Here is a 27,347-nt window from a genome sequence, read left to right as displayed (position 1 = left end):
TAAGTTAAACCAATTTTTTATGTTAAGTTCAAGTATTTTGGTATACATTATTCAAATTTATATGTAACATATTATTTTTATTTTTATGTTTTGAGAAATTTAAAGTATATATAAAGTTTAAGTTTTTAAAAATTAAATGAGTTATCTGAATCTAAACCCAAACCGAACATATAAAGATTCGAACCAAATTTGCAAAGATCTAAACCGGAACTAACCAAACCAAATGATACCTACCCGCATACGATCCCTAATCAAATGTAAAACAAATATTGATAATAAAATATGTATTATTTAAAATATTTAGGTACAACATATTTAAAAAAAAGTTTACTCCGCGCAAGGCGCAGATTATCATCTAGTGATAGTGTATAATAAAAACAATATTTTTTTTTTTGAACTGATAATAAAAACAATAGTTATCACTCACAAATGATATTATATCTGATTAACATATAAATACTAAGGTGGACGCAGGGACAACATATGTGTTTTAAACAGTTTGAAATTATTCTCTATAATCATCCAGATTTTGTCAGTTTCACATTAATCTATTTTTATTATTTTTCCTTGAAGCCAATGCAAATTAGTTTGCTCCAAAGTAAAACACTGATATTTTGCAACTAATGGTGCCTCTGAAGTGTATTGTCCACACGTTATTTTCGTAGGATTTGTTAAAGTGGAATTTATTTAGTGCTATCAAATTTGAACATGAGTTAAGTAATATATAAAATTTTCAGTAATGTGTCAATGAAGAATAGAAAGTCATCGTGATAATTAGCAGGGTCACACGTTAAGTACGACTAGTCATTCAGATCTTTTGGAGCTGCATGCAAATGGACTATCGTGAGAATGGGTTGAAGACCCACATACTGGACAGTCCCTCTCTTCATATGAAAAAACTGTCTCAAATGATATCTTCAGCCCAATAAATGTAGAAGCTTGATTGATATTCATTGAGATATTTCACTCATACAACAAAACACAAAAGCAAAAGCACAACTCATATATATACTCTTAACACCCTTGAAAAAAGAAATTCTACCATTACGAGCAGCACCAAATACAAAGATATATCAACAAATCACACTCCAATCTTCTGACATTTAACACCAGCATTACCACCACAAACATCTTCCAAATTAACGTCACTGCCAAGAACAACCACATTGTCTCCCACTGTCTTCCTCTTCGGCTTTGCCTCTTGAAGAATCAACAACACATCTCTCATCGGCGGCCGATCTGTCGGATTTCGGCTTGTACACAACAATGCAATCCTCAGCATCTGCTTCATCTCTTCTCTTATGATACTACACGACCTACCCCTGCTTTTGTCTAGCACTTCCTCTACATCTTCCTTTGTCTTCAGCTTCGATCTAACCCAATCCACGATACTGTTACCTTCTCCGAATTCGGGTTCGACCGATCTTTTTCCGGTGATGATTTCTAATAGTATCACTCCAAAACTGTAGATATCGCTCTTTTTATCCACTTGTAGTGTGTATGCATACTCTAATAACCAAAACAAAACAAAAATAATAGTCAGAGGCTGTCGTCATCATACTCTATATAACCAAAACAAAACAAGATAAAAGTCAGAGGTTGTCGTCATCACACGACAAGAATGTTTTAACAAACTGACAAATTAAAAAAAGGACGAAAAGTACATAATTTAAAACTAGTAAGGCAAATTAAGTAATTAAAAAGAACAACGAGGGTACCTGGCGCAATATAACCGTAAGACCCGGCAACGACTGACATAGACTCATCGGTTTGAACCAACTTCGCGACGCCGAAGTCCGCCACACGCGCCTCGAAATCACCGTCCAAGAGTATATTACTCGGCTTCAAATCTCGGTGCACGATCACCGGATCACAGTCGTGGTGGAGGTAGCATATCCCCTGAGCGACTCCGATAGCGATATTGTACAGCGCCGTCCACTCCGCCGCCGCGCCGGTCGTCTTCCCCCCTCCTCCGCCGTGGAGGAGGTCGTCCAAGCTCCCGTTGGGCATGTACTCGTAGAGCAGCATCGTGCACTCCCGGTTAGAGCAGCACCCGAGGAGTCGGACGATGTTCCGGTGGCGCACGTGGCCCAGAACGTCGACCTCTGCGAGCACGCCGCTCTTCCGCCGCCGTATCTTCCCGTTCTCCTTGTTCTTCCCCCAGAGCTTCTTCACGGCGATCACCTCCCCGCTCGGCATCTCGGCCTTGTACACCGTCCCCGTCGACCCCATCCCGAGGATGCTGTCCGTCTTCGATAGACACTCCGCTACGTCCTCCGCCGTGAAGCTCAGCCTCTGAAACGCCGTCAGCTTCCACGGCCCCGTCTCTCCGCCGTCGACTCCGCTTTTCTTGAAGCACCGAGCGGCGGCGACGAGGACGAAGAACGCGACGCCGATCGCCGCCGCCATGATCCAAACGATAGCTCCGGCGGTTTTTTTCCGGCCGTAGATCTCCGTCTCCCCCGCCGCCGTAGTATCCGAGTCGCAAGGCTTCCCGAGCACGTCTCCGCATAGCCCCTCGTTGGAGTAGAAGAATAACGGATTCAAATGCGCGAACGAACCGGTCGGAACCGGGCCGGTTAGCTGATTGTACGAGACGTTAAAAGTCGTTATAGTCTTGGAGCTTCCGAAATCCGACGGGATCGTACCGGTTAGGAGGTTACGAGAAAGATCCACGTCAGCGATCGAAGGGAGCGTGGAGATCTCCCAGGGGATGATCCCGGTTAAGTAGTTACGGCTGAGATTCAAATAGAGAAGCTTCTCGCAGTGGCCTATCTCCCAAGGGATGGTCCCGTTGAGCGAGTTTCCTTGCAGCTCAATCCTGTAGAAGCTCTTGCATCCGACGTAGTTAGGAACCTCCCCGATCACGTCGCTGAAACTCGCCGAGAAGATCTGGAGGTTGGGAGCCTTCCAGATCTTCTCCGGCAAGCGATCATGGAAGGAATTGCAAGATAAGTTCAAGTACTGAAGAACAGGAGCGTCGGCGAAATCCTCAGGGATTCTGCCGACGAATCTGTTATTGCTCAAGTCGACGAACGTGAGGTTGTCGAGAGAGCCGAATCCCGACGGTATGGTGCCGTTAAGTCTGTTGTTCTGAGTCCTGAACCTCCAGAGAGAGGTGCAGGTTGTTAGGCTCTTTGGGAGCTCGCCTTGGAGGTTGTTGGAGAAGAGGATGAGTTTGTATAGTTTGTTTCCGTTGCAGAGATGAGGAGGGATGGTTCCGGTGAAGGAGTTGTTCGAGACGTCTAGAGTCTCGAGCTTTCCGTTTGTTCCGAGGTTCCGAGGTAAAGCTCCGGTGAAGTTGTTGTTCCAGAGAGACAATGTGGTTAGCTCGGGGAGCTCGCCGATGCCTTCGGGGACTTGGCCTGAGAGGTTGTTGCTGATCACGCTAAGCCACGTGAGGTTCTTTAAGTCGGAGAAGCCTGGAGGGATGGTTCCGGAGAGCTGGTTGCTTGAAAGATCTAGAGACTTTAGAGCTTTCAAGTTGCTGTAACTCTCCGGGATCACGCCGGTGAAACCGTTGAAGAAGAGGAACAGAGTCTCGAGGTTTGTGAGGTTTCCGAGTTCTTGTGGGAGAGAGCCGGAGAGGGTGCAGTTGGAGACGTCAAGGTACTTGAGATTCGAGAGGAGTGAAAACTCCGAAGGTATGTTTCCTGTGAACTGGTTGTAACCGATCTCGATGTGTTGGAGGTCAGGTAAGAATCCTAATCTCGGAGGTAAAGCGCCTCCGAGGACGTTTCCGGCTAAGTGGATAAACTTTAGTCTCTGTAGACCGCCGTAAGCTTCAGGTATCTCTCCTTCGAAGTAGCTACCACCAAGGTTAAGCTCTTCCAAGAAACGGAGACGAGACACTTCCAAAGGCAGCAAGCCTTCGAAGTTGTTGCTGAAGGCGTTGAAGACTTTTAAGAACTTGAGCTTGGAGATCCCAGGAGGGAAGCTGGAGTCGAAGGAGTTGTGGCTGATGTCGAGAGTGGTGAGCTTGGTGAGGTCAAAGAGAGAAGTGGGAAGCGGACCCTCCAGGGAGTTCTTACTGAGGTTCAAGTAGAGCAAGCTTGATGACAAGTAACGAATCTGTTGAGGGAGGTTGCCTGTGAGGTTCCGGTTAGAGAGGTCAAGAGAAATGACTTGAGAAGTTGCATTGTCGCAGACTACACCGGACCAAGAACACCAAACGGCGTCGTTCTGATCATCGGTGACTTTCCAGTCTTGAAAGGCGAAGGGAGAGGCAGAGAGAGATGTTTTGAGGGAAATGAGGGAGGAGAGTTGAGGTGAAAGCTTGAGAGCTAAGGAAGAAAAAGGAAGAAGAAGGAAAAAGAGATGAACAAGAGAAAGAGAAGTGTTCTTCTTGTTCATGGCTTTTTAGGAAGAAGAAAGTGAAAAGATTGTCTGGTGATGAAGTGAGGTGAAGTTGAGAAAGGCTTTAGGGTTAACAATGGTGGATATAAGGGTTTGAAGAAGATGAATAAGGAGAAGAGAAGAAGTCATGATGAAGGTGATGATTGTGGAGTGCGTCTAATGGTCTGGCTTTTGTTGGTTAAGGCATTATGGTTTGTGTGGGGAAGAAAAGAAAAGATGAACTCAATCCATTTTCCACTCTTCTTTTACTTTTTTTTTACCTTTTCCAAAATTTACTTGTTATTTTAATACTTGCTAGTAAAGAGCATTCTGTTATATCGTTATATCGTATATATAAATCATTAATATTTATAATCCATTTGGTTGTTCAAAAATTATTATAATCCATTTGTCTGAAATTGTTGAACAAACAAAATTCCTATGAAATTACTAATTGCAATTTTCTTTATTTAATAAAATAATTATCCCTTAAACTTTTTTTTATAATATGCGTGCATTATATATGTTTTTTTTTGTTCCCATCATACAAATTACAATATTGGATTTTGGGTGGAGATCTTTGAAAATCAAAAACCAAATCAACATACCACTCACTCTTATTAAAACACATTATTTAGATTTTAGATTTGTCTGCATCTTATTTTCTCCCCAAAAAAAAGATTTGTCTGCATCTTATTTTCTCCTCTTTAAAATTATATTTCCACTTTTGGTTTTCTTTTTGTAACCATTTGCAGACAGATTGAATGTTTATTGGAATGTATAGGACATAGATACATACTTATATACAAAAGAAATGTGTATATTTATTTGTAAGTGAAAGTGGCCTGTATGTATCTCAGTCACTCACAGGATCCGATAAAGCTAAATTCCTCTGTTACTCCACTGACTCTCAAAGCCCACTTTGTATATTTATTAAATGCGATTTTCTAGTTTTTTTTTTGTAAAGATACATACAAACTACGATTTATTCGAACCCCAATTTTGGCGCCTAAAAAGATTCAAGGTTCAATCCATCACACCATTCAGTTCATACGTATAGTCTATAGATTAGATATACGCGTGCATCTCTTTAGTACTTTAAATAAATAGAAACAAATAATCCAGAGTCCATACTTACTTTTTTTTTTTTGGAGAAAAGAGTCCATACTTACTTTTCAGTTAGCTGACAGAATAATCTTATCATTATCATTGAAATGGTAGTGAAAAAATGTAAACATTGTTCTTTTGGTTTGCATAATGACCCGTTTATGTAGCTATTAGATCACTATAAATTAGTTTTAAAAAAATCTTTTCATTTTGTATTTTTTTTTACAAAGAAACTTTTCAATTAGTTGTCTTGCATCTCTTATTTAATTACGAGTTTGTGTAATTTAAAAATAAATCAAAACATTATGAAATACTTTTATATGCACTATCTGTAACATTTTTTCATGTAAATTCTTAAAATAGCTCAATGGCATGGTCATGTTCTACTAAAAACATTTTTAATCTCAAGTAAGGTCGTTTAATTAAAAATGTTCTACTAAAAACAAATTTTTAAATACTCTTTTTCAAAAAAAAAAGACAATTTTTAATCTCATTTTAATTAATAATAGCCACCATGCATAATCTACAAGTGTATTAGTAAAAAATAAAATGATTTACAAGTGTATATATGTGATTGTGCCATAATGAACATTTATTTACATTCACGGTTTCTAACATTTTTAATGTATTTCTTAAAAGATCTCAATCACATGTTATTATTCTACTAGATATTTTTGGTCTCAACCAAGGTCGATTTGATTCAGTGGTAAATTACAGTTTGTAACTACTGCCACCTGTGTTTAATTTACGGTAGAAATGATTATTTATAATGTTTAGGTTTTTGGCAAAGAGTTGAAATCATTTTTGGGTCTCATTTAAACAATTACTAATGCTGCTAGGAAATCCAAATTTTGCCTTTTTTCTTGTATATTTTCAGCCGATGGCTTTCTCTTATTATATAGTATTTATTTTCATTGTTAACATTCTCTGAAAAACAAAATTATTTTTGTCAGTGCTGTATATATAAAGTTATAGCTGTAGAAATTGACTTAGAGGCATTATAAGGATTGTGTCATGATGGTTGCTTGCCATTATAGATTCACTTTTCATCATCAGGTTGGGTGAAACTAATATCTCACATTTATTCCATTTACCTCTAAAGTTCCAAAACTATCATCATTAATCTTCAACTAATCACCTAAATTATCGCCAATGTATAAAATCTTCAAGGTACGTACGTGAGCGGTGGGCAAAATGCATTAACAATTAATTATACACTGCTAAAATTGATGCATGCACTGTATGAATATATATACACATGCATTTTGCGTGAAGTGTTTATTTTACTTTCAAATGACTTTATAGCCTATAGTATGAATATAATGTAGCCTTGAACTAGAATGATATACGTTTTACAAACTCTTCCTATTAGGACCGGATCAATGGTCCTAAATTTTCTGAATTGTTTTGTAAGAAAATAAATAGACAGCAATAATGAGAATAAATGTATAGAAGCATGCGTCATTTGATTTCTCTTTTGTTAGTGTTTTGTAGTCACGCGTGTCTTTTTCGCAACAACAGCATGGTATGTTTTGCCTTTTATCATATGACGGTTTCACCCCCAGCTGAACTCCTAAGGATTTATGAGATTTTGCAATGTGAATTAGAGCAATGCAGGTACTCTTGGTTTGGATACAAGTGTTCTTACTTTGTTTTATTTAGATGCAAGTATTCTTAGGTTCTTTCTTAAAAAAAAAAGAGTATTCTTAGGTTAAAAAAAAAAGAAAAAAAAAGTATTCTTAGGTTTAGAGGTTGACTAAACTGTTTAAAAGACTTACATAGAATTAGGGGTTTACTATTTAATTTCTGAAAGAATCCGCACAAACTGAAATGGCAAAGAGAAATTATAATTATAGACTGAACGTTTTGCTCATGAGGGAAATCATTATTATATATTCTTATCACTTGCTAGGAAGAAAATCGTGTTTATACATTAAAATACACAAATTTTATGGTAAGGTAAAAATCTTTTAATGATTGTAGTGTTCGAAATGTTTCGGTGCTGAATTGTGATTTATTGGTGAAATTCTATTGGCAAATTTCTTACAAAATAATGGGACTAAATCCCAATATTGAAAAATGTTTCAATAGTAGCTTAGTATTTCGAATTGAGTTAGACATAATGATCTTAATTGGTTGGATATATGTATTCAAGTTTTTTTTCTATGTAAAATATACTCCTATCATTTTCAAAAAAAAATCTAGATTTTTTTGTTACACAAAAATAGATTTCTATATTTTAAGATATTTTGTATAATTCAATAAACATTAATTACAAATATTTGAATTGATTAAATATAATTGGTTGATAACTATTGAAAATATATAATGAAATAAATAAAAAATTTAATATAAATATTCAGTATTTTTAACATGTAAGAATACTCAAGATTTTTCAAGATTTAAGTGAGTATTAATTTAGAGAAGAATTCTTTAATTTTAGAAGTACACAAGACACACAAAAAGTAGAAAAAGAGGAACAATGATAATAAAAGTTTCCCCAAGAGAATGATGAAAGAATTGAACATTCTTCAAAAGTAAACAAAGAAGATGAAATAAAGAGAAAAAGATAACGATTGATGGGAGTGAGGCCATTTCAATATATACGATATAATGCCACTACATTTTATTAATTTTTTTTTTGTAGAAATACCACCGTTAGTGTTATTTTATTTGACATTTGTTATATCACACTTTTCGATTTTATTTTAGGTTCATAATGAAACGTTTTTTCATAGTGTGAATATCAAGCCTCTCATTCCTTTCAGTCTCTTATTACAAATCATATGATTAATACATTAATGTACTATAAAATGACAATATATAATCCATATGAGCGTTTTGTTCAAAATGAACTAACAATTTCAAATAAAACAACTTAGCTACGTACGACAACGTCAACATGCATAATATCTAAGTATGCAAAAGGAATTACACTCACAATCTAATATATATATATTTGTATTAAAACAAACAAATAAATATCATGCATCAATTTACTAGATGAACAAATATTTTATCCGTAACTTCAGTTAGTTAATTTTGTATATATATTTTTCAAAGGATAAATAGACACTTTCGCTTATATGGTTGAAAAGAATATTTTTTGTCAACCTCATCACAATTAAACAAAAGATGATTTGACACTAATTTCCATATTCCTCACATAAAGCCAAATTAGATATCAGGTTTGTCATATAGTTTAAGTAGTCTGATCCACCACCACTAACCAAATCACTTTTTGGATGTATGAAAAGGGTGTGTTGTTAATGTAGTTTCTGTTACTGGTACGATTAAAAACACACAAACTAGTTTTTTTTCTTCTTCTTGTTAAGACACTCGTATTAGTTTTATAGTATTTGAACAAATTTAATATACATGGCCCATGCTTTAATATTGTCATATGTGTTGTGGGCACAGCACAGAGACGCTTTAGCTTGAAGTTATGAGCACATTTAAAGTGGCAATAATGCATTACCATTCACCTATGAAATTCCATAACACTTTCAAAGTTGTTAAGCAGATTAGATGGTAGAGCCAATGAACAAAAACAAACAAAATTAATTTATCAAAACATGTAATCATGTTGTTCATGGAAAAAGAGATGAAATACTTTTTGGAAATAGACGAGTATTCCCACGGGATCCTGAATCAACAACCCTAATCATCATTTTTCATTTCAAAACCTTGTCTTTTCCTTCTTTATTTTTCCCACTGTTTTCAAAATAAAATGTTATGATTTGTGGGGTGAAAATGGTGGAGAATTGGAGGACAGCCCATATGCCCATTGACCTTTTTTTCTGTAACCAGAGTCGATTTTTGTTCTTAATCACTCTTCTATAAACTGAAACTGATGTAAATAACTGAAGTTAATAGTCTACACAATTATTTTATAACACACAATGTGTATACATTTCTTGAGTCCTAGCTTATGAGTTATAACGGGCCCAAGTTGTCCATATATTGCTAGATAGAGTTAACTAGTTTTTCTCCTATCTTGTAGACCCAACATTTTGGAAAGACTTGAATGGACAGAGATGGTAACTTCTGAAACCCTATCAACAGAAAGATACGGAAAAAACACACACACATATATACGTTCAGGCCCGGCCCTGGGGTAAAGCCCGCAAAGCATGGGCTTTGGGCGCCAAAAAATATATTACTTGTAGGGGCGCCAGGTTTTGCAAAAGTCTGTTCTAGTCTGGTGGTTTCTTTTCCTAATCTCATGTTCTTATGGAACTAGGTTCGAACCTCAAAGGTAACATCCTGTTTTCTTCTTTTTTTTATAACACTTTTCTTTTTCTAATTAAATATATGATTCTCTTTCATAGAAGTTTTGGTAACACCATTTATTAGCCCCTTCCATATCTTTTTATTTTTTTCTAATTTTTTTTTGAGAAAGATTGACAAAAAACTATCTTTTCTATTTCTCTATGCCCCATATTTGTTATATAGATATGTTTTTCTTATGTTTTTTTCTATTATATGTATAGATAATAACTTTTTTTCCTACTATATAGATAATAACTTTTGGATTTGTAAAAAATACTAATGAAAATCGTATTTTTTAAACACAAAAAAATTCTTTTCGTCAATTCTAGTTTTATAATATTCTTGTAGAATTTATAAAGAATTATCTAGGATAATGATATACCACATAACTAAAACACTTAATTATTTGAAATTCGAAAAATATTTTCTAAAAAAAAGCTAGAACATTCTTTTCAGAATAATATTTTGTGTTTATTTATTTGAAATAATATAATTTAATATTTTTAATATTTTAAAATATCAAAACTTTAGTTATAATTAAGAGCATTGTTTTTCGGTAACATGTCTCGAGGTGTAGATGCGTCCGGTTGGCTGGTGGAGACAAAAATACGCACTCTGCGTGAGAGAGTAGCCAAGAAAGACGCACCGGAGCGAGCGAGATTCAAGTTTGTGCGAGTTATATGGCTTAAGCCATGGGAAACAAGCACAACCAAAAACTCGTAGCTTCAAATAGTTGGGAGACTTGTTGAACAGCATCGCGTATGGCGACTTCCGAGGAAGAACAGAGGAAGGTTGGCGATTGATCAAGTAGACCGCCACCGCAAATGCATAAGTCCAATACTCAGTGGGAACCGAAGCTTGGTGAAGCAGTGTAAGGCCTGTCTCAACAATATGCCTATGCTTCCTCTCGGCAATTCCATTATGCTCCGGAGTATGTGGTGGTGAAGTGTAATGAGAGATACCATGTGAAGCCAGGAACTGACGTAGAGCTATAAACTCTCCACCATTGTCAGAGTAGAGGTTACGGATGGGTAGGGTAAAGTGTTTTTCGACAAGGAGTTTGAACTGGATAAATGTTTCTCGCACTTGGGATTTTTTCTTTAGAGGGTAAAGCCATGTGTATCGGGTAAAGTGATCAACAAAGATAACATAGTACTTGTACTGATCAATGGAAAGGATAGGGGAGGTCCAAACATCGGTATATATGTATTCAAGAGGTTGAGTAGAAGAGATGGAATTTGAATAAAAAGGAAGTTTGTGACTTTTATTAATAAGACAATGAGAACAGGGCAATAGTTTTTGAGAAGAGGAAGAAACAGGTAAACAAAACTGAGAAATAATAGTTTGTAAGGTAGAAGAAGAAGGGTGTCCCAAGCGCGAGTGCCAGTAAGTGATGGTGGTTTTTGGTGTCGGAGAGGCAAAGAGGGTGATGGAGTTTCGGTTGGTGACTGGCCACTCGTACAACTCGCCTTTAGTTCTGCCTTGGAGTAATCGGACCCCCGTGCTGAGATCCTTCACCTGAAAGTGGGCAGGAAAGAATTCAACTGATACATTGTTAGAATTACACAATCGATATACAGAAATCAAATTTTTCTGTAAGTTTGGGACATAAAAAACATTTTCTAAGGAATATGAACGATTAGGGGTAGTAAGGGAAGAGGAACCAGTATGCGAGATGGGAATCGTTGAGCCGTCGGCAATGGTGACTTCTTCACCTCCCGTATAAGGATGATGGAGAGAGAGGTTGTTCAAATCTGTGGTGAGATGATGGGTTGCGCCGCTATCGAGTATCCAGTTGTTTGGATTGTAAGCTTGCGTCATTGCCATATTGGCTCGTGGCTGCCACGACGTAGGTGCGGGAGCGTTGGAACGCGGAGCAGACGACCCCTGGTTCTGAGAGCAACGGCGTGCACTGTGACCATAGGTGCCACAGAGCTGGCAGCGACCTTTGTATCCTCTGGAGTTCTGATCAAGTCGTGGAGAGAACTGATGTTGTTGCCACGTTTGGTGTCCACGAGGGTTGTTGTTTTGTGGCTGCTGCGAGGAGTGGCGGGTGTGATGGTTATTGTTGCTGGAACCGCCGCGATACTGAGCCACATTTGCTGTAACAGGAAGCACCGGAGAAGGAGGAGTCTTTGTCTGCAGCTTCACTTCAAAGTTAAGCAATTTCTCATGAATCTCGGTAATGGAGGGAGGCGTCTCGCGACTCTCAATCTGATCAGCGATTTGCTTGTACTCCTCCGGTAATCCTTCAAGAACAAAGTCAATCTGATCCTCGAGCTCATATGGAGTACCAAGTAACGCCAGTTGATCAAACTTTGTAGTAAATCCCTGCAAATACTCGTCGATGGACTTAGTGCCTTTGGTCCAAGTCTTAACTTGTTGTCGCAGCTGCTTGACATGAGCCCTACTGGGTTTTGCGTAGGTCGCCGAAAGAGTCGACCAAATCTGAGCAGATGTTGTTGTCGTGGAGAGAATGGGCTGGATGGAGACTGTGATGGCGCCAAGGAGTGAGCTGTAGATGAGCCGGTCTTGTCTCTTCCACAGCGTGTGCGCAGGATTTGGGACGGGAACTTCATTCTGTGTGATTGTCGGAGTCGGTGGAACAGAGGAACCATCGATGTAGCCGGAGAGATCATAGCCATCCAAGAGAGCCTGAACTTGACGGCTCCACATCAAGAAGTTGGAAGCCGTAAGTTTGGTGACGTTCGTCATGTTGACGTTGAGAAGATTTTGAGTATCAGAAACACGGATGGTTTCATGAGCAGCCGCAGGGTTTTGTGCCATTGAAAAAGCTTGGAGGAGATGGCAATGGAGAACGAGGGAGAAGAACAAAAAGAAGTCGATGACTTGAAAAAAAAATAAAAAATAAAAGTGGCGGCTGTGTATTTGTGATCCCTAGGTATCTTGCTCTGATACCATATAACGATAATAACTTGATGATATATTAGAATGTACAAGGGAGTATTTATACAGATTACAATAGGAATTCTAGGGATTATATATTTACTAAAACACCCTTATCGACATATCTTCTACACGCTTTAGGTGCCGCATTAGTTTGGACCGGCACTGATATGTTCTTTAGATTGTTTCGTATACAACCAAATTATAAATGATTTGGTTTGTTACAACATGAAGTTATATTAATCTGAACTGGTGGATTACAAAAAATAAACTTATGAACGTTGAACCGCTTTTCATTAGCAAACTGTAGCCACATCCAAAAACTCTAAAGATCATTATAATTTCTTCAAATGCCTTTAGCTAGCAACAAACCATATTTAATTTAATTTTTATATGCACTCTGAAATAGTGTGGTACGACTCGTCAGAAATCACCTGCCACACCGATGCCTCATAGAAGGGTGGAGACCGTGTTGCGGATCTCGCCTGGATATTCACAGATGCCGCCAATCGAGAGACCTTCCGTGGATCCTGCGCTCAAACATCAGTATCATCTCCTTGCATGACTGAAGCTCTGGCAATCCGAGAAGTCCTCCTGCAAGTGGCGTCACATAACTACCATCACATCTGTCTCAAATCAGATTCTCAAATGCTCGTTAACACGATCAACTCTCGCCGACGATCAACGGAGCTCTTTGGAGTTCTCGCCGATATCGACGATCTCGCGTTCTCATCTTCTTCATCTTTTCTCTCTTGTCGTTTCATCTACATTCCTAGATCTCTAAATGGATCTGCTGATGGACTTGCCAAATGTTGTTTAGCAAGTCATTTAATTAACAATCCTAATATTGTACCCATTTAAACTTTCCTTTTTTTAATGAAATCATTAGTTGCTCAAAAAAAAAAAATAGTGTGGTACAACCTCAAAGACGATGACACTTGGTCAACTTTCTCATTAGAATCAAGAGTTTCATCCACAGCGTAAAAACAAATACATTCCAGCATTTTCTAACTTTCATATGACAATTCCTTTTTTTCCTTTGAAACTGACTACAAATTGTTACAACAACATGACTGTTTTCTCATAATTCAAACAACATTTCCTTATTTCATATTACAATTCTCATTTGAAGAAGTTAAATAAAAAGGAGCTCTCCCGTCATGATTCCATGAGAATCTCCTTCCCACTTATCAAACAATCTGGCCCGATTAGGGTTTAAAGAACAGTTTGAAATGTAATGGGGTTGTTTACTACTATTCTACAAGTATATGACTGATTTAGAAACTTATAAAAGTACGAGACCTTAAAAAGAAAACATGTAAGAGAAAAATAATAACTATTCCATTATTAAACACTTTTGTAATAACTTGCAAGTAATACATAAGTAAGCGCCGTTTCCGGCTTACAGAGCAAGAAAACTAGGCGGCGAAAATGGACATCAGAATCGCCGACGGCGGCGGAGGAGGAGAGAAGCTGGAGACTTTCGAAGACGCTGGTGCTGCTACAGTGATCAATCTCGGCAAACAGAAACCATTCATGTCGCCATCAGTTCCCTCGTCCTCTGTCTCTTCATCACCGGAGAGAGTTGAGCCGGTGAATGATTCGCTGAACTGCGAGGAGGAGGAGGAGGATGAGTTTGAGTGGGTGGCTGTTGAAAGAGAGGATAAAGCTCCGGAGATTGAGGAAGTTGAGGATGCTTTCTCTGCACTTCAACTGTGAGTTTTGAAAAAGGTTGTTTCTTTACATGTATTTAAGCGCTCTCAAGGTTAATAAGAAGTCTATCTTTATATGTTAGGATGTTCAATGATGATGATAAAGAAGAAGTTTCAGATCAGTCGGAGTTTGTAGATTGGATTGAGCCTCCATTGCAGCTCTGTAATACTAGTCTTCTGCAGCCTTATATGCTGGACAGATTCTACGACGCCTTTCATATGTTTCAGACCGATCCATCAGTTCAGGTTTTTCTGTATTGTTCTATAGCTTTCTTGAGTTTCAATCATTTGCTAAAGATGTAACTGAGAGAAACATTTGTACTGCAGAGAATGGTTATGTCATTGGCTTCAGACAGGGCTGTTTGGGATGCGGTGATGAACAATGAGGTTGTCCGGGAGCTCATTAACAACGGTAATGAAAATATAAAAAAGTGGACTGGCGTGATGATGATTATGTGAATCTTAGTTTTTCATTTGAATTTTTATAACGCAGCTGAGGAGAGGTCACAAGAAGAAGAAGACTCTGGTATATCAGTGAACTTCATAAGGAGGTTGCTTCAGAGAAGTGCCATCAAAATCATGGATGCAATGGAAGGAGTCACAAAGTACGTCACTGACCTCTTCAATGGAGATGAGACGGTTGTTCCTGGAGATGAGATGGTCGTGTTAGCAACAGGTGCTGCGCCAGCGATGGAGAAGCTTCAGATGACGGTTCTGCTCGCCATTGTTGTTTTGCTTATCGTCTTCGTAAATCGTAACCAGAGCAACAAGAGCTAGATAGTTATTAGACATCCACAGCCAAACTAATGAACTCATGGCCTGCGTTAAAAAAGATCTCTGGTGCTACTATTGTGTAATAAAAGGAAAAACATCAGAATAGATACGTCATTTGAAACATTAATCCCAACTTTGCCATAAGCAAGAGTGTACCAAAAACACACTATTAAATTAGATGTGAGAATAGAGTTACATTCACAGTTTGTTTTCTGATCAATGGCAAATTACTATTGATCTGCATAAACATCAGCAGATGAACGTGTGATCAAAACACAACAACACCTTACAGTTCCTTTTGAAGAGAAAAGAAAATGATGACAGTTCTTTATGTACAGTGTGCAGAGAGCCACCAAGCCCATCCATGACACAAGTAATTAGGTGCTTGAGCTACCGAGATCAAAGTCCATTGTGTAATCATACTCGATAGTTGGAATAACTGATGCCATGAACTTCAAGAACAGGAAAAGGTACCTGTGGAAATTATCAAATGTAAAACGCTCAATGAACTATTAGAAGAGCTTATTATTTTACTCTTGCAATATAAAGCATTCTCACTTGTCAACTTCAGGTTCTACTCCACGGGACATTAATACATCAATGATCTTCTTCATAACAGCTCCATGTCGACATGGATGGACTGAAGCATGTTTCCCAGGCAAGTGTGGATGATCTTCTATTGTTACCTAAGTATTTTTTTTTTTTAAACAGAGGATTGCACAATTAATTCAGACTCAAGAGGATTTACAAAGTTTTATTTAGATTCGTCTCATTTATATACCGTCTTACGAGCATGGTCTTGGCTTACATCCTCCATCACAAGTTCAGGTTGCAGCAGCATCCTTGACTACAAGATAGATGGATACACATCACAGCTCTTAAGATTAGATAAAAAAGAACATAAAACAAGCAGAGTAAAATCCAAGCGTTCTAAGAACGATAAAAGGAATTAAACAAGATGCAGACCTCATCATAACCGGTCAGCCAAACACGAGGAGTTTGGTAATACTTATCATACCTGAACCAAAGTGAAGAATCATGAGTTTGTCTGTCTACTAAGCCAAAAGCATGAGAGATGAATCTAGATGATAATACAGTTGAGTATGAAAGAAGGCGCAGGATGCTTACGTTATGCTGATATCATAAGTACGAGTTCGTAGAATGTTATCGTCATCAGGTTCATGAGCCACAAGATAAGTTGACTGAAGAGTTGCCTAGACTCCAAGGGAAGATAAAGATTTGTCAACTAGAAGTCACGTGAGATAGTAACGAAGAATAAAAAGAAAAAAAAAACTGACCGGATCATTTTCCACCACATTGTCAGACTCATCAAACTCTTCCATATCTGGAATATCATCATCATCATCCCCAGCTCCAAAATACGTAGGTATCGATCGTATACCACTTTTCTCGTTTATATCCAACGCATCCATGGACGGCAGGTTCTCATCTTCACTGCCTTTATCTGTAGCAAAATATCAAAACCGTGAGTAAAAAAGTGAATTTGGAAAAGGCACTAAAACTACTAATCTTTCACCTTTAGGTTTCCCATGAGTAGCGAGCCAACCATCATTATCTTCATCATCAACCAACACTTCACCTCCAGCAGCTTCGTACTCCTCTGCCACAGATGCAGCTCTCCGTAGACAAGGTACTGTTCATTTTCAACACCGTAAACTTAAAATAGAAATGTGCATACATAATTAAAAACAAACAAAGCATACATAAAAAAAAAAAAAAAGAAGCTCAGACTCAAACCGTTTCTAGTAATCAAAAACTGTTTCTCCAAGGGTAAGTATGGCTTCCTCTTGCTTGGGTCACCAGATTCCCTAGTTAAAAAGGATAATGGATTGATCATGATTCATGAAGAAGCAATAGACATAAGAAAAGTCAAAACTTTGATTGATCTCATCACAATCTCACAAACTAAAAGCCAACAACTTTAGCTAACCTAGAGAGACCCATTCACCCCATATACCTCAACGATCCAACCCATATCGTATAATTGCAAAAACTCACAAACCTCGAAAATTTAAAAATCGAAACTTTGTATTCTCACTACATCCATCAATAAAAAAAAAAGATCAAAACTTTTATAACTAACCATGACCAAGTAGGGCACTTGGAGACGAGATTGTCTCCGGCGAGGACGAACTCGCTGACGCTGAGTACTCCCTTCTCCTTGAACGCCGTGATCGTGCGAGGACCTGTGATCCTCTCCACCGTGCCTTTGAATGCTTCGTGAAGCTTTTGCGAAAACATTATTTTGAGTGATCTCTCGCGATTGAATTTGGAGAATCTGATCAATTTTTAGTTATAATCGAGAGATCGGAGTTCTTGTCCGTATGGAAGACACGACTTCTTATCGGAGATTCGGTTGTGTCTGCACAAGTTATCTCAGAAGATTCCCGTGTGCCATTTGATCCTCCTACTTTTATATATTTACGTTTTGACCCCTTTTTAATACTTTACATTATTGACTAGTTTTAAAAGAGTTTTTAAATAATTTTAAGTGGATTATGAATGTTACATTGATTTTAGTTATAACATTTTAATTTCATATAATATTATGAGATTTCTGTTTTGATATTTTAACTGAGAAACTCCAATAATTCACATTCAAAATCACCATAAATCTACTTAAATTCACTATTCAAAATATTTTTATTAACACTGACAATGAATTTTAAATTACAACCTAAAAATCAGAAATTCAATAATACTATTTTTATATAATTTTTAAAAATTTACATTTGAAGAAATAGCCCAATTTTATTTTAATATAAATAAATCACTTCAAATCATAATCGAACATAAACATCATTTGAGATATTTTGTTAGGAAAATTTTAACTACTAACGGAAGTGGTTCCTTGGGAATCACGCTTCGTAGTCATTTTCCTCCAGAACCAATGCTTCTCCCAAAGTCCAGCCACCTTCTCGATCGGAACATTCTTAGTCTCCGGCAGAAACAGCTGCACCGCCACCGTCATCACCGCCACCCACCCTCCGTAAAAGAAGAAAATCCCTGCTTGCAACTTGCACAGCATCGGCGGCACGCTTTGAGCCACAGCGAAAGTAAACACAAAACTCACCGCCACCGTCACGCTCTGCGCCGCTGACCTAATCTCCAACGGATAGATCTCGCTCGGCACAAGCCACCCTAGTGGACCCCACGACCACCCGAACCCCGCCACGTATACACACACCAGAACCACAACCGCGTAACCGTACCTTTCCCCGATCACACCGTCGCGAACCTCAGCCACCGTGATGATCACGCCGATGATAACTTGCGACGCAAGCATCTGTAAACCTCCTACCAGAAACAGAGTCTTTCTACCGATTCTGTCCACCACGAGCATCGACAAGAACGTCGAAGCTGTCCCCACGATCCCGGTCACGAGCGTCGACATCAGCGAACCGCTCTCCCCGAACCCGACGGTTCGAAACAGAACCGGCGCGTAGAAAGCGACGACGTTGATGCCCGTCACCTGCTGAAAGAAGGGTATGGCGAAAGCCATCACTAACTCAGCCCTGTATCTTCTCTGGAGCAAGTTCAAGAACCCATGCTGTTGCGCGTTTGAGTTTGACTCGGAGCTGGCCTCGACGAGATCGGCGAGCTCGTCTTGTACGTCGTCTGTCCCACGGATACGACGTAGCATGAGCTCGGCCTTGCGAACGTCTCCTGTGGTTTGTATGATGCTGTTGGGCGTCTCCGGGAGAAAGAGCGAGCCTAACGTGAGGATCGAAGCTGGAACCGCGGCCGTGGCTAAAGAGATTCTCCAGCCGTATCCTTCTTTGATCTTTTGAGTTTCGTAGTTGGTGAAGTTTGCGGTTAAAAACCCTATTCCGATGCAGAGCTGGAAGCCGTTGCTGATTGCTCCTCTGTATCTCGCTGGCGCCATCTCGGATAGATATAGAGGAACCGACTGAACAAATACAAACAAACATAAACAAACAACTCTTGTCTATTTTGCTAATATATGCATCAGTCTTCTAAAAATCGATCTATGCGGCGCTTAGGCGCCCATCTATGCACTAATCCCTTACTAAATCGGTTTATGTGGCGCTTAGACACTAATCCCTTACTAATCTTAGGCACCACTAAACCTCTACGAAATGCTTAATTACTGTAACAAATTTTTGAATATTGGTTTACATATGTTAACCATGTTCACATATCACACTGACCAACTTGTACGTTGTACCTGGTTGGCGAATCCAACTCCTACACCTAGCAAGAGACGTGCAATGATGAGCATGGCAACGTCCTGAGCTGAGCCGCCGAGAGCAGAGCCAGCGAGAAAAGCCACGCCGCCTAGAAATATAGAGGGCTTGCGACCCCAGGATCGGGTTACTGATGAAGCTAACAGAGTAGCTATGAAACCGGAAACGTAGAGAGAAGACGTGAAAGACGTGAGAAGTTGGCTGTTGAAAAGGCAATAGTGGTTCTTGTTGTTATGGCTTCTTCTTATTCTATCTTCTTCTCCGAGATTATACACTTTTGGGAAAAATCTTTTCAGAAATGGCCCCATTGACATCACTCCACCTACGTAGGTCATTGTTTGCATATTAAATCCAAAACACTTAAGAAATTCATTTTTTTATCAGTCATAAACCAATTTGTTCGCATCTACTTATAGTTTAATGAATAGATTGTCTACCATAGTATTTTATGAAAAAATGAAAGAAAAAATCTCTTAATCGATTTTTTTTTTCAAACGAGAGTACAAGAAAAAAATGGATTGGATCAAAACAATCAGAAATGATAAAGTATATTTTTATGAAACCTGAAACTCCGATGTCGTAGCCGAAGATGACACCTCCCATGGCGGCCATGACACATGAAGCCACCACAAAATAAGTTATCTTCCCACCAGATTCTGCTGCAGTCATGGCTCCTTTTCTTGCTTCTTTTTCTTCCATGTTCACGTAGAGAGACGGCCAGACACAACACCAGTGATAACTCTTATTCAAAATAAAATAAAAAACCAAGCTGTAAAATCAAAAGAAATGACCAAAGAAATCTTTCTTAGAGAGTAGATTTTAGTCTAGATCCTCTCATCGTTGATGAGCTTGAGGTATGCAAACTTGTTGGACCACCGGATTGTCTTTTTTCTGGACTTGAGTGTGGAACTTGTTTGGCTAATGAGAAATGGATAGCGCACAATAGTAAGAAAGACTTTTCTATCGTGTAGACAAGTCAAAAGATTTTATTTTTGTTTGTTGGTTTGATTTGACATTTTTTGATAAAGAAAGGAGGAAGTGATTATCAAGTAAACGACTGGATGATAAGCTCCGCCGATCAGATTGGACCCAGCAAGTTGCAAGTTTTGATTGTTTAGTTCCATAATGCAAAAAGTGTCTATTGGAATTTTGATCAAGTTCCACAGTACAAGAAATGTCCATTGGATTTTAAAGAGAAAATTTTCAAAATGACTAAGTTTACAAAGAAAATTAAGTGTATTTCATTGATTTTGATATATAATTAGGAAAGTTACAACTATGATTTTATTTGTCCGGTTTTAGCCCTCTCTTGTACAAGTCTCTGGTGGAAGAAAGATGCAGAGATGACGTAGATAAAGTGAAGTATGACTAATACTTGAAGTAGTATATGATTCCAAACCCACTCAAAACTCGTAAATAGTAAACTTTACTCTAAACTTCCATTCCTAAATACGGGATCCTAAATCCTAAACCTCATACTTCCCTTTAAATATTAAACCTTAAGCATACTAAACTCTAAACCAAAATATAAACTCTAAATATTAATTACTAAACTCTAAGAGAGGAAATGAGAGAGAGAGGCGGAGACGACAATAGCACAGATGATGAGATTAGGTTTAGAATAAACTGATTTGGAGATTTTTATTTGTTTTTTTTAATTTTAATCATAGTTAATTTATTTTTTTATACTATCGAAAATATATTATAATTATTTTATAATTGTAAATTTGAATTCATAAATAAATTTTAAGGATATTATTGGTATTTTGAAAATATTTAACCTAATGAAGAAAATTAGTAGATGAAATTAGTCTAATAAGACAATGTAGTTGTTTTTTAGTTTAAAAACAATCTTCCCTATATTAACAGTGTAAAATTTTAAAAGTACAATTATGACAATCAATGACAATTTTGTGGGCAATTTTAATTTCATATTTCACTACGTACTACGACAATATTCCATCCGTTTCATAAAAATAGATTTTTAGAATTTTCACATATATTGAAAATTTATTAATATATATCAATGAATATTTTGATTTATGAGTAAATACATTTTCCTATAATTTTAACAAATAACTAAATTTACTGAATTTAATAATTTTTTAAAAAATATTTAACATACGTAGAAAACTTAAAATTTTAATTTTCTGAGTCATTTTTTATAAAAAAAAGCTTTAATGGTTGTGGAATAAATGGAGTATTTTTTGTCAACAAAACAGAGGGAGTAATTTCCATTTAGAAGTTTAGGTCTAAAGTACGATAATCAAAGAAGATAAAGGACATGTAAGGAATTAGACGAAACCTCTTGATATCTAACACGTGGCAAAGCTAGAACATTTGCAGCGAAAAGAAAATCCCAAAAGCAACGACTTTCACTTTCCTATTCAAAATTCAAAGTCTGCTTTTTTTTTTAAATTTTTTCTCTGCTGGAGGGGGAAAAATTAAGAAAAGGTGGAACCTTTTTGATCTCCTGTGGGCGATCAAGTGACTCTCGTCGTCGTCTTTGATCGTCTCGAGTAATTGAGGTTAGTTCGTTTGGATCGTCTCTGAGGGCTTTTAAAGGGTTTGATGATCGATTGCTCTGTCAATTTGTTCTTTTGATGCTCCGTTGATTGATTGCTTGATTAGGGTTTCTATAAAGTTATCTCCTTTTGCAGTTAAAGCTTAAAGGGCCCGACTTTGATATTAGTTAGAGTGTTTAACGTTTTTGGAGTTCTGTAGTTGAAAGATGGAACTAACTCTATGCTTAGATGAATTCAAGCTTTATGAAATTGATTACAACGGATAATTAGGCCTGTGTGTTTGTCACAGATCGTCAGAGTTTTTGCTTAAGAAGAACGAATATTGAGTTTATGGAGCCTTTTTTTTTTGTTTCTTGATCTAAACAGGGTTCCAGTGATTTGTTTCAAGCGTTTTGTTAATAGAAGAAATGCCTTCTCTCATCTCACAACAGTGGCAGGAAAGGACTAGTGGGTTCTTTTCATCCTCAGGTTAGATAGTTTCTACACCAACGTCTTTATTCTCTGTGTCTGTGCTGTTTGTGGTTGAAGGAAGGCTAACTATGTTTTTTTAAACTGTGGATTAGGAACGAAACTTAGGGAAGCGAGGCAATCAGCTGGCGCTTTTGTCGGGAAGTGGCCAAGGATGCGAAAGTGAATGTTACTGATGTTGCTGAAAGAGTTGGGTCCTTGTTCAAAAGCAGGTGGGCTATTCTTCAGCAGCCTGCAACTAGACACGCTGTGCAAGAACACCTCATCACAGCTGCTGCCACAACCGGGACTTTGGTCAGGAAAGGTATCACTGAGACTAAAGAAAAGGTTTCCGTTGGTAAGATCAAAGTGGAAGAGGTACAAACTTCTTTTAACATACTCTCTACAAGTGTATGTCGTTTCATTTTCTAACTCAGTAACTTGTGAGAGCTAAGTTCTTTGATCTTCGTTTCCTTTTTTTTTAGGCGGCGAAAAAGACTGCGCAAAAGAGCAAGACCATTTTGACGGATATAGAAAGATGGCAGAAGGTATTTTTACATCTGATCCTAGCGGTTGATTTGAGCTTTGTCTCTGATGTTTGTTCTTTGTAAACCTGCAGGGAGTTGCCAGCTCAGATGGTAAAGATAAGCGGTTTATGCATTTATAGACGTTGGTTAATCATTCTAAGAGTATGCTTTGCTTGGTCTTTTGTGCTCAGTGTTTGGTGTTGCCATTGAGGTCACTGTCCAGAGACAAGAGTCGACCAGGCCTATTCCATTTATACTGATTAAATGCGCAGATTATCTCATATTAACAGGTAAAAATATTCCAACCAATCGTCTCCGTACTGCTCTTATATCTCATACCTTTGGATACCGTGCTATCAATGCGGTACTTTCTTCTCCTCAGGACTCAACTCACCGAGCTTGTTCAAAGCCGAAGGAGACAGAAAGTTGATCCAGCAATTGGTTTCTGCTTACAATCAAGGTAAAACCAACATTTTAACAAGCTTTCTTCTCGACTCTTATGGCTCAGGGAGGATTCTTGTTTTTTCTGGCAGATCCTAGCGCTTCAATACCTGAGGGAGTGAATCCAGTTGATGTCGCTGCACTCATGAAATACTATCTTGCGAGCCTTCCGACACCACTAACTACATTTGAGCTTTACAATGAAATCAAAGATGCAAGATCGAGCGTAAACAGAATGAGAAAGTCACTCCAGAAGCTTTCCAGTGTGAACTATAATACACTTGAGTTCGTAACAGCGTTATTGCTTCGTGTGAGCCAGAAATCACAGCTCAACAAGGTAGGAGTGTCGTGTATCTATAATCATTTTAACATAAGTTATAAGTTTAACACTTGTCTCTTTGTTCAAAGAATATATATATATGCATTAGTTGAGAATCGTTTTCTTGCACTTGGGACAGATGGATTCACACAGCCTAGCTATGGAGATGGCTCCAGTGATCATGTGGCGAGAAGACAAGAGACCTGAATCTTATAGGGAATACTGGAGACGCCCATCGAGGAGTCCTAAGAAAAGCAACGACTTTGAAACTGCCACTCCTTGGGACTTGCTCTCAGGTAGACAAAAAAACCACAATAGAGAACTTAGCTTTTATACTTTCACCATAAAAAGCAGAGTTTATATATATATATATATATATATATATATATATATCTTCAATGGGTTACAGATGAAGGAGAAGGTGTAGATGCATCTTCATCAATCCCTCTGGATGATATCGTTCAAGTTGATTTTGGTGCGGTGGAGGTTGTGCAGTGCCTGATTGAAAATCATAACGCTATTTTCACTGATGCAGATGAGACTGTATGGAGGTGAAGAAAACAAACAGCTAGCCAGTCAGTCTTTCTCTAATGGTTCCAGATTGAAGTCAGTGGTTTCTCAATTTTCCGGACTAAACCAGAAGAACATATCCATGTTGATGATGATTAACCTTAACCAGTGTGGTTTAGTAAATACGCTTTTGTTTCATATGGTTTTTGTGTAACATTTGGTTTGAGAAGTAATAATTCAATATTCGTATTACTTCCTTCTAGATATCAAAACATAAAGCAATCACCTTGCCATTAACGGAACTATGTACGTTAGTAAGAACTTTGCCAACCAGAGAACCGGTGATTGTTTTTATCTTTACCAACTCCAAACCGTTTATCATTACTCTTTACCAACTCCAAACCGTTTATCATTACTCTTTACCAACTCCAAACCGATTAAACTGAACCGTATATACTGGCAGTTATCTAAGAAATGAGCAGACCAATGAAGTGAACTTTAAAAAGTCAATAGAGCAGAGAGAGTTAACTTTTGTAGTTACAGAAGAGCTCACAAGGTCATGGCGAGAAGCTATCCTTCGATCATTCTCTCAACTCTCCTTCTGTTTCTGCCTCTACTGACGGTAAGCGACTCTAAAAATCGAACCTTTGATCACTTTTATGAGGTGAACCAATCATGAGTCATGACAAAAGCATTTTGAGGTGTCTCTTTATCTCTAGATTTTTGCCAAATCTGAATTGCTTTTCTTTATCTTTGATATACATACTCGGAGATGAATGCTTTACAACTGTCTGAATGGTTGCTGGTTCAGGGTGTTGAAGCAGAAGCAAAGAAGTTCCCAGTAGTGGTGAGTACTTGGCCTTTCATAGAAGCGGTTAGAGCAGCTTGGAGAGCAGTTGATAACGGAAGCTCTGCTGTAGATGCTGTTGTGGAAGGTTGTTCTGCTTGTGAGCAACTCCGCTGTGACGGTACAGGTACAAAAAAAATCATTTCCTTCTCTCTTGACTTTTCTTTTTTTCTTTTTTACTTTCTGCAAAAAAATGATAATTTTTTTCTTTGTTGTTTGGAATTTTTGATTTAGTTGGACCTGGAGGAAGTCCTAATGAGAAGGGTGAAAACCATGCTTGATGCTTTAGTCATGGATGGGGTAAATAATAATAATAATAATAAATACCTTCTGTATAGTCAACTAAGGAGATAAAGATTCTTTAGGTGACTATGGAGGTAGGAGCTGTTGCTGCAATGCGGTATGTCAAAGACGGTATAAGAGCTGCAAGGCTGGTGATGAAGCACTCTCAACACACGTTGCTAGCTGGAGAAGGAGCATCAGCTTTTGCTATCTCCATGGGTCTTCCTGGACCTATGAACTTGAGTTCTCCTGAATCCGTAAACAAGTGGTCTGACTGGAAAGAGAATCGGTGTCAACCTAACTTCAGGAAGAACGTTGTCCCTGCAAACGACTGTGGACCTTACAAGCCAATCGATGTCTCTAGAGAGGTACTCACCGAGTACTCTTGCGAGATGGGGACAGCTGAGTATAGATTGCCTCTTGTTGGTCCTCACAGCCATGATACCATATCAATGGCTGTTATTGACAAAGTATGAGTTTCAATCTTTTATTTAGACATTTTTTTTGTTCCTGACATGAAGAGATGATGAACTGAGTGTAGTCCTTTGAATAGATGGGGCATATAGCTGTAGGGACATCGACCAATGGAGCAACATTCAAGATTCCCGGAAGGTAATGCCGTTTGTCTCTTTCATTTTATCCTTTATTTGATATTAAAAGATTTAAAGAAAAGACCTTTTTTTTAAAAGTCTTGATAATGAAACACAGGGTGGGTGATGGGCCTATCGCTGGATCATCAGCCTATGCTGATGATGAAGTAGGTGGGTGTGGTGCAACTGGAGATGGAGACATCATGATGCGCTTCCTTCCCTGGTATGGTAATCCCCCAATCTCCATGAGCAAAGCTATAGGTTTTTTTTTTTTTTGCATTGGTCACTGATGAATCATATGTCTATTGTATGGCATGTTAAAGTTAAATGGTTATTATGTTTTTATTTTTCTTGAGTGTTTGTTTACTTATGATGGTTAAGTTATTCTTCTTTGTTTGCTTGGCTGTGGTTTTAGTTACCAAGTCGTGGAGAGCATGAGACAAGGAATGAAACCAGAAAAGGCTGCCAAGGACGCGGTCTCAAGAATCGCCAGGAAGTTTCCGGATTTTGTGGGAGCGGTTGTTGCTGTTGACAAGAACGGGTCTCACGCAGGAGCTTGCCATGGCTGGACGTTTCAGTACTCTGTCCAGAGCCCTGACATGGACGATGTTCAAGTCTTCACGGTTCTCCCATGAAACCGGGTAAATTTTCTGTTAACTAAGAATCATATTTTGATTTGATTCAATATCAACTGAGTTTCTATGAATGAAAAGTTGATCGAAAGAATTTTATTTTGAAGGTTTCTAAAAGAAACGCCACGAAGTTCATGCCTGCAAATAAGGAACGGCAAGCTCGTTTGGAGAATATTCTGAAATATTGTTTCTTTAAACAGAAATCTGCACCCCATTGGCCAGACAAGGAGACTAAGGAATTTCTATTTGTTTTCTATAAACATCAGAACATATTTATATATACAATAGTTGACTTTATGTAAATTTTGTGATTAATTATAGAGATTTCTTAAACATAACATATTTATTTGTGAAAAACAGGAGCACATTTTTATTCAAAAAAAAAAACAGGAGCACATAAAGTCAAGGGAATTCATCAGTATATCCTCTACGATTCTATTTCTCTCGCTGTTGCAAGTTTTTCATAAACAAAGTACAAATCATGTTATGATTCTAGTTTTGTTATAATATGTGATCATAGAGTATAGTATCATGTAGGCAACTACATCCTAATAGTGATACCTTATAATTTCAAAGATCACCTCAATCTCTAATAATACATGTTCGTGTAGAGCTGACCTTAAGTAAAACTCACAAACACCAGTTTTAGAGTTTCAGGAGCTGTTGTCCCTACAAAACTTTAACAGTTCTAAAAAACTTTAATGTCTTTAAGCGTGGAATTTCGTAGGGCTGTGCCTGTATCCGTGAATCATGCTCACAGAGAATGAATCATTGTTGAGTAATAGGATTGGGTTCTAAACTTAAATGATAAAAAAAAAAGTAAAGTGTAGCTTCTTCAATTCATTATTGTGATTGGTGAGAAAGATATTTCAAAACAAGTTGTTTCTCATG

The 27,347-nt window shown here is 38.0% G+C and overlaps 6 protein-coding genes across 7 annotated transcripts; 3 read left to right on the top strand and 3 right to left on the bottom strand.

The window, feature by feature from the left end:
- Positions 1 to 916: 916 nt before the first annotated feature.
- Positions 917 to 4,572, bottom strand: LOC108854373 (leucine-rich repeat receptor-like protein kinase TDR). Its single transcript, XM_018627910.2, has 2 exons — positions 1,719 to 4,572; positions 917 to 1,509 (listed from the first exon to the last, which is right to left on the bottom strand). Exons 1-2 carry the CDS (start codon positions 4,351 to 4,353, stop codon positions 1,082 to 1,084), a joined length of 3,063 nt encoding a protein of 1,020 aa, XP_018483412.2. The 5' UTR covers positions 4,354 to 4,572; the 3' UTR covers positions 917 to 1,081.
- Positions 4,573 to 13,976: 9,404 nt separating this feature from the next.
- LOC108848452 (uncharacterized) lies at positions 13,977 to 15,306 on the top strand. 2 transcript variants are annotated; one of them, XM_057008869.1, is made up of 4 exons: positions 13,977 to 14,336; positions 14,417 to 14,573; positions 14,661 to 14,745; positions 14,827 to 15,306. In XM_057008869.1, exons 1-4 carry the CDS (start codon positions 14,053 to 14,055, stop codon positions 15,108 to 15,110), a joined length of 810 nt encoding a protein of 269 aa, XP_056864849.1. In that variant the 5' UTR covers positions 13,977 to 14,052; the 3' UTR covers positions 15,111 to 15,306. The 2 variants fall into 2 exon arrangements, with proteins under 2 accessions (XP_056864849.1, XP_018477321.2); XM_018621819.2 differs by having other exon boundaries at positions 13,978 to 14,336; positions 14,417 to 14,579.
- LOC108848451 (autophagy-related protein 3) lies at positions 15,257 to 17,511 on the bottom strand. Its single transcript, XM_018621818.2, has 9 exons — positions 17,212 to 17,511; positions 16,866 to 16,936; positions 16,645 to 16,761; positions 16,406 to 16,572; positions 16,236 to 16,321; positions 16,074 to 16,125; positions 15,889 to 15,954; positions 15,666 to 15,793; positions 15,257 to 15,581 (listed from the first exon to the last, which is right to left on the bottom strand). Exons 1-9 carry the CDS (start codon positions 17,367 to 17,369, stop codon positions 15,485 to 15,487), a joined length of 942 nt encoding a protein of 313 aa, XP_018477320.2. The 5' UTR covers positions 17,370 to 17,511; the 3' UTR covers positions 15,257 to 15,484.
- Positions 17,512 to 17,819: 308 nt separating this feature from the next.
- LOC108849677 (sugar transport protein 3) lies at positions 17,820 to 20,270 on the bottom strand. The gene is made up of 3 exons (XM_018623268.2): positions 19,900 to 20,270; positions 19,318 to 19,658; positions 17,820 to 19,038 (listed from the first exon to the last, which is right to left on the bottom strand). The coding sequence occupies exons 1-3, from the start codon at positions 20,033 to 20,035 to the stop codon at positions 17,956 to 17,958; spliced, it is 1,560 nt and encodes a 519-aa protein (XP_018478770.2). The 5' UTR covers positions 20,036 to 20,270; the 3' UTR covers positions 17,820 to 17,955.
- Positions 20,271 to 21,704: 1,434 nt separating this feature from the next.
- LOC108855446 (uncharacterized Rho GTPase-activating protein At5g61530) lies at positions 21,705 to 24,357 on the top strand. Its single transcript, XM_018629278.2, is given in 11 exon segments — positions 21,705 to 21,864; positions 22,228 to 22,329; positions 22,425 to 22,469; positions 22,472 to 22,686; positions 22,794 to 22,856; positions 22,928 to 22,946; positions 23,027 to 23,125; positions 23,218 to 23,295; positions 23,369 to 23,613; positions 23,735 to 23,891; positions 24,005 to 24,357. Coding segments are annotated over 10 exon segments (1,128 nt in total). The 5' UTR covers positions 21,705 to 21,864; positions 22,228 to 22,268; the 3' UTR covers positions 24,151 to 24,357.
- Positions 24,358 to 24,577: 220 nt separating this feature from the next.
- LOC108855445 (probable isoaspartyl peptidase/L-asparaginase 3) lies at positions 24,578 to 26,796 on the top strand. The gene is given in 9 exon segments (XM_018629277.2): positions 24,578 to 24,727; positions 24,917 to 25,079; positions 25,187 to 25,221; positions 25,223 to 25,252; positions 25,318 to 25,704; positions 25,788 to 25,846; positions 25,943 to 26,047; positions 26,240 to 26,465; positions 26,564 to 26,796. Coding segments are annotated over 8 exon segments (1,062 nt in total). The 5' UTR covers positions 24,578 to 24,664; the 3' UTR covers positions 26,460 to 26,465; positions 26,564 to 26,796.
- Positions 26,797 to 27,347: the final 551 nt, after the last annotated feature.

Source organism: Raphanus sativus, chromosome 4 (genome assembly GCF_000801105.2).
Source record: "Raphanus sativus cultivar WK10039 chromosome 4, ASM80110v3, whole genome shotgun sequence".
NCBI classification, from domain to species: Eukaryota; Viridiplantae; Streptophyta; class Magnoliopsida; order Brassicales; family Brassicaceae; genus Raphanus; species Raphanus sativus.
The sequence above is the reverse complement of the archived record's forward strand: the minus strand, read 5'-3'. Positions and strand labels throughout refer to the sequence as shown.